Source organism: Phalaenopsis equestris, unplaced genomic scaffold (assembly GCF_001263595.1).
Source record: "Phalaenopsis equestris unplaced genomic scaffold, ASM126359v1 Scaffold000428, whole genome shotgun sequence".
In the NCBI taxonomy this organism is placed as follows: domain Eukaryota; kingdom Viridiplantae; phylum Streptophyta; class Magnoliopsida; order Asparagales; family Orchidaceae; genus Phalaenopsis; species Phalaenopsis equestris.
In genome coordinates, this window is record NW_018164869.1 from 2423219 (window position 1) to 2429051 (window position 5833).

At 37.5% G+C, this 5833-nt stretch overlaps 1 protein-coding gene across 1 annotated transcript in view; it reads right to left on the reverse strand.

Moving 5' to 3' along the window:
- Positions 1-786: 786 nt before the first annotated feature.
- Positions 787-5833, reverse strand: part of LOC110027600 (glycerophosphodiester phosphodiesterase GDPD4) — a 25747-nt gene continuing 20700 nt past the window's right edge. The window contains exon 9 of the mRNA XM_020729097.1: positions 787-1052. Within this exon, the coding sequence (XP_020584756.1) occupies positions 887-1052 (166 nt within the window). The 3' untranslated portion in view covers positions 787-886. The remainder of the gene's footprint in view (positions 1053-5833) is intronic.

Here is a 5833-nt window from a genome sequence, read left to right on the forward strand (position 1 = left end):
TCTAGTTGTTCAAGCATTCAACACAAAGTACAACTACTCGGAATATTAATAAGAGAACCTATTAACAATTTTTATCAAGCATTAACTTTTAGAAAGATCTGCATACATGTCACACAATTCCTATGTACTTACATGTCAATGCCTAAACTTTGATATTTAGATTAATATCAATTTATCTATGAATGAAAATTTATATTCCACTTTTAAAAAGTTAGTACCAGTGATATTTTTGACACAACATGAAAGATTTGTGTTTGAAATGTAAAAAGAGTAATAGGTGTTAAGATGTAAATTCATTAGAATTGTGTGGTATGTATGTAAATGTCCCTAATTTTTAATTTGAAGTTGCAATGACTAAGTTGCAAACTGGTCTAAATTTATGCTTAAGTTTTGCATACTTCAAGCGCAAGCCAAATAAATAAGTTTATCAATGTCTAAAGCACAAAGCTGAGTAAACATTGCAAGGTTTTTATATGCTTTTGTGATCGATCTAGTAGTTATGTAAAATCATGTAAATGTATGCACTGCATGAAATTATTCTCTCACATTCTGTTAATAACAAACTACTTAAGAACTTTTTTTTTTTCTTAGTCATATAGGCTATCAAGGAAAGCCCACTTAATCCTCAAGCAAAAACATGGAATGGTTACAATTTCAGGCTTTCCAATCAGTAAACAACTATACACTGATCATTCATGAAAATTGTAAGCTTTTTTTTATTTGTAATTTTATGACGAATTTGATCAAGAAGAATGAATCACAGTGACAATCATATAATTATATATGTAGCCATATTTGTGGCCTATTTGGTAAAATAGTAATACCTTAACAGAATTGTGGGAAAAGAGGAGCCTGCTGCGATAAACAATCAAAAGCAATGGAAATTTCAAGGCAAGGAGAAGCCTTCGGCAAGGCATTCTGTTTTCAACTCCTGCATAAGTTTCTGAAGAAGAGATGGATTACCAGTTACAATGGCATCTACGTGTTCATATAGCAGCCCCCTCATAGAATCAGGATCATCCACAGTCCAGGCATAGACTTTCTTCCTACTCCTGTTTCAACTCAAAACTCTTAAAAACAAGAAAAAAAAAAAGGCAACGTAAAAGATGTATATAGAAGTAGTTGCATTTTACCTGATGATTCTATCATTATGAGAGTTGTAAATATACAAATAACTATCAAACATATTTTTCTTCCAAGAATACGGTTAAAATCCGGACACTAACTAGAACAAAAGTAGAAATTTAAGTCTAGATTTTAATGAGAGCCATAATAAACCTATTCTTCTAAATGACCTACTCATCATTAAAAATAGACTAAATTGAGTCCTACCAATGAACTTAACGGTTCTAAAAGGTAATGAATTCATTCTTGACAGTAATTCTAAACTAATCGTGCATGTTGTAATCAACGAGTCAATAAAACAAACTAATAAAGTGAATCATGGATAAAAAAATGAAAAACATATGCCAACTAACGATGGGGAATCAATTGAACAAGCTAATATACTTACAATGAGAAATCCGATAAAGTTATTTTTATTAATTAAACTAAAACTAAATTCATTTTTGGTTTTTGGCTCCTTAATTTCCAAGCCATGGTGAAAGATTTGAGGAAGTAAAATTTTGTGGCAATTTCAACAAAATTTTTAATGGGAACTGCCTTAACAAAAAATTCCAAATTTAAATTTACATTTATTTTGGTGAGTCTAAAAGCGCATAAATCATCACCATTGATGTTTAAGCTATTTCGGTAGGCGTTCTTGAAGAGGGTAATAATCCCATCATCTATGAATGGGTTATAAATCCCTGTTAGTATGGATTAGGATCCATATTGCATTATAATATTTTATTTCATATCATATGAATGATTTGAATAATTTGTTTAATACGCACAAGAAAATCGTAGAAAATTAATAAGTATGGAAATCGGAGATCATAAATCTATTAATAATGTGAGAAGGAAATGCCTAGGAATTAAACCAATATATAAGATAGCAGCAGTTCTGAATCCTTTGAGAATTCCTATGAGGACATTTAAAAAATTAGCGATAAGGAGGAGGCCAAAACACATAATTTATAGGAAAAAAGACTTATAAAATAGAAAATTTTTTAGAAATTTTTCTCTATCCGCTCCTAGCAAATTCACATCCAGCAGCAAGATTTAAAATTGCACAATTGAGTAATAAGATATTTAAAATCTGTGGTGCATGTCTTAAGGTATATTGAAACGTAAAACTTAAAATCAACAAATTATCTAAAATTAGAAATATTATAATAACTTCAAAATATGAAACTAGAGATAAAATATCATAACTTATTAACATATTAAAAAATAACATATAAAAGCTCTAATGTAATTAGAGCAAATTACACAATAAAAACATTAACGTCTTAACATCAAGCCATAAACTAAAAAGAGTTATACAAACATCAAAATAATAAGACATACTAATTAATTTCTCTTCCGCTCCTATTGTCCTCCACTAAAATACAAAAAGATCACCAATATTAGAATTTTTTAATTCAATAGCCCCTATTACTTTCATCACTCAAAATGAATTCATTAGAATCAATAATGTGATACATTACTTTCTCACTTTATGAGCACCACCTGCTTTCATAATTAGTAAAAATCAATAAGAATAGCACGTAACTTTTAAAATAAAGACTATGTTCATGATTATAACTTCAATTAGATAAAGTTTTTTAATACTTTTACTATTTATTTCTTGCTAACTTATGTGGACATATTGATTTCACTTCCATCCCAATTAAAAAATCTCATGATTGAAGCACACCGACCCAAAAAAAAATATTATCTCTAAGATAGGGGGATGATAAAAACACTAAGATAGGACTAACATAAGACAGGCTTAGATACCAAATAACACCGGAGCAAATGAGATAATGGTGCAATGGCTGAAAATTTTCTCCCGCATCAAATAATCTCATGCTTGAAGCTCGCCGACCGAAAAAAAAAATGATATCGGAGGTAACCCAAATCCCCATAGAAAAGGCAAATATTATTGCTGAAAGAAAATAAGAAGTTACAACCAACACACTTGCAAGGAAAAATATAATGACACGACACCTGAAAATCGGAATTAGCAATGGACGCGACACAAACACTCAAGCTAGAGTGGAATATACGGGTGGTGGTGGTGGTGCTCAACGAGGGTTTGGAAGGTGGCGGTAGGGGGGAGCAGAGTGGAGAAAATGGACAGATATGACAGCGGAACAATAGGTCTTTATTGTCCTGGGCAGTAGCAAGGTGGAATTCGAGCTCCCAGATGCTGGAACAACAAATATGTAGTAGGGAGAGGTACAGAAGGTTGGGATAGCTGTTGGTGGCTCGGGTATGGTCCAGGACAGCTTGAACAATAGTTGGTGGGAATAGGAGAGGATTTTTGTGACCGGAAAAGTGACGGCAACAAGCGGGGGTACTGAAATCACAGAGAACTTGCACTAGAATGTAGAAATTGCAAGAACAACGTCAGCAGCTTCTTTAGATGGCTAAAGCAGGGAAAGGCGATGGGGAGCAATGTGGGGAGGGTGTGAAAGGAGAATAGGAAAGATAAACACCATCTGGAGAAAAAGATACAGCCGAAACACCAACTTAAATCTTAGGATAAAACCCTCAAAGGGAAGAAGAGACACTGGTGGCTATCGCAACACAAAACTCACCAAAACTAACCCTAAACTATTACAAAAATAAATATATAATAAGAGGATAACAAAGAGTGGCCCAAGAGGAGAAGCCGACTCCTCAGAAAAAAAGAAACTTGAACCGGTTCGATCCTTGCAAACAGGCGGGTCACCTACTTCCACGTCGGACGATCAATGTGTCATTAGCACAATTTAGGCACATTCAAGGTGGGGAGCCATGATGATACTTAGACGCCAGACTTGGTGCCTAAGACAGAGATTAACACCTACGTACCAACTTCAAGCGCTCAAAACACCAAATTCAACCTTCAAGACAGACGATGATAAGCCCATGTGCCAAAAAATGATAAAAAAAAACTCAGAACTCAATGCCTAAGTGTCAACCCCTTGTGCATAGGCGCCACATAGCACCAAAAGCACATCCAATAATTCAATCATAAAAACTTGAAAAATTGGAAGCTTTGATGCAAACATATATAAGAATTTTATTGGGATGAATTAAAAATCATTTTGGCAAGGGATTAAATGTAGGCATTTGGTGGCTCTCTTCTATGTTTTTGGAGTAAATCTTCTACTCAGCCATTAGAGCAGATTTTGGGCGTTGTGACTGTTGACCTCATTTTTAGTGAGGTCTTAGTCTTCTACTCTTAGAACCTAGGATCTATCTTTAGGAGTTCTTATTGACCATCCTAGCGGACTAGCAATGGAGCCCACCTCCCGTAGAACTTCAAGCCACTTCTTGACTCATTTTTGTGAAGAACTCGCATGAGTGGTTCCAAGCACTCAACCTTTGGTTGCAAGGGCTAAGGACCAACATGTAGAGGGCCCGAAAATGAGTTCATATAGGATCAAACAACCTTAGGTGAACCCTTAGTGACTCGATTACTCGCGAACGTCGCATTTTACGCACTCACTGCACCACACACGACTTTGACTTGAACTAACTCGCCAGCCGACAAACTTGTCCGAACGATCCCGGATGACGAAACAGACCGCGCCAACGCGTCCGGAACGTCAACTTTAGCCGGGGAGGACACCCATTTTGTCGCGTCATCGCGCGCGAATAAATCGTTAACTAGCACGAAAATCGATGCATTTTTTTTTAGCGGTGCGCGGGCCCGGGCTCAACCTAGGTGAGTTCGATTCGGGCATGACTCGGGCTGAACAATAGTTAAACGATTTTTGAATTTTAAATTTTTGAATTTCAAATTCGTCATTTAATTTTATCTTAATTAGAAAGAAAGGAATTCAATTCCCCGCCTAATCACCCGTAACAGATACATTTTTGATATACAATTCGAGCGTTCCTTCACCTTCCAGGCATTCGGCCTCCTCTTCATCCCCTGCTCATCTATTCTCCTCTGCACCGAAACCTCTCTCTCCCTCGCCACTGAAATCCTTGTCAGCTCCTCTTCCGCTCGACGCCATCTTCTCCAGTTCGAAACCCAGCTTCCTTTCAACCGAAGACTTCTGCTCGCCGAAGCCCCGCACCGAAGCTCCATTGCACTCCACGATTGTCTACACCCAAATCCAAGCTCCACTCGCTTCTTCCTCGCGCGATCTCCTCTTCCTTGCGCCGAAGATCCACACTCGCCTCACCCGCTCTTCTCTGCGACTCGATCGTAACTCCCGATCGAAGCATTTGTTGCGCCTCTTCCCCGCACCGGTTCGATTCCGTCTCTGTACCGAAAGCCTTCGTCTCATCTCCCCAGCCCCGCTCGCCTCCTCTGTACCGAAACTTCCGCCTGCCTCATCCTTCTGATTCGCCTCCTCCTCAAAGCGCCGAGATCGCTCGATCCCACTCCCGCTCGCCCTCTCTTGTCTCGATCGAAGCCCCGCTCGCCTCTCGTCCATATCGAAGCCGCTTAGCCCTCCCGTACACGCCTGATTCGCCTCCATCTGCTCTCGACAGAACACCTTGTTCTCTTTGGAAACTCTCTGTTGATCGTCTGCCGTAGGAGGAACACTGAACTTCGTCAGCCCTCAGCAATTACAATAACTTGGTAATGAATTCTTGTTTTGTTCCTACTCATTTTATTTATACAATATATGCCATCTAGGAGTTAGGAAGATTTGTCATACGCATCCACTTAATTCATGTTTTTTTTTTTTTTTTTTTCCTTGTCTATTGTCTAAAACTTTCACATGAGTATGAATAGCATTCA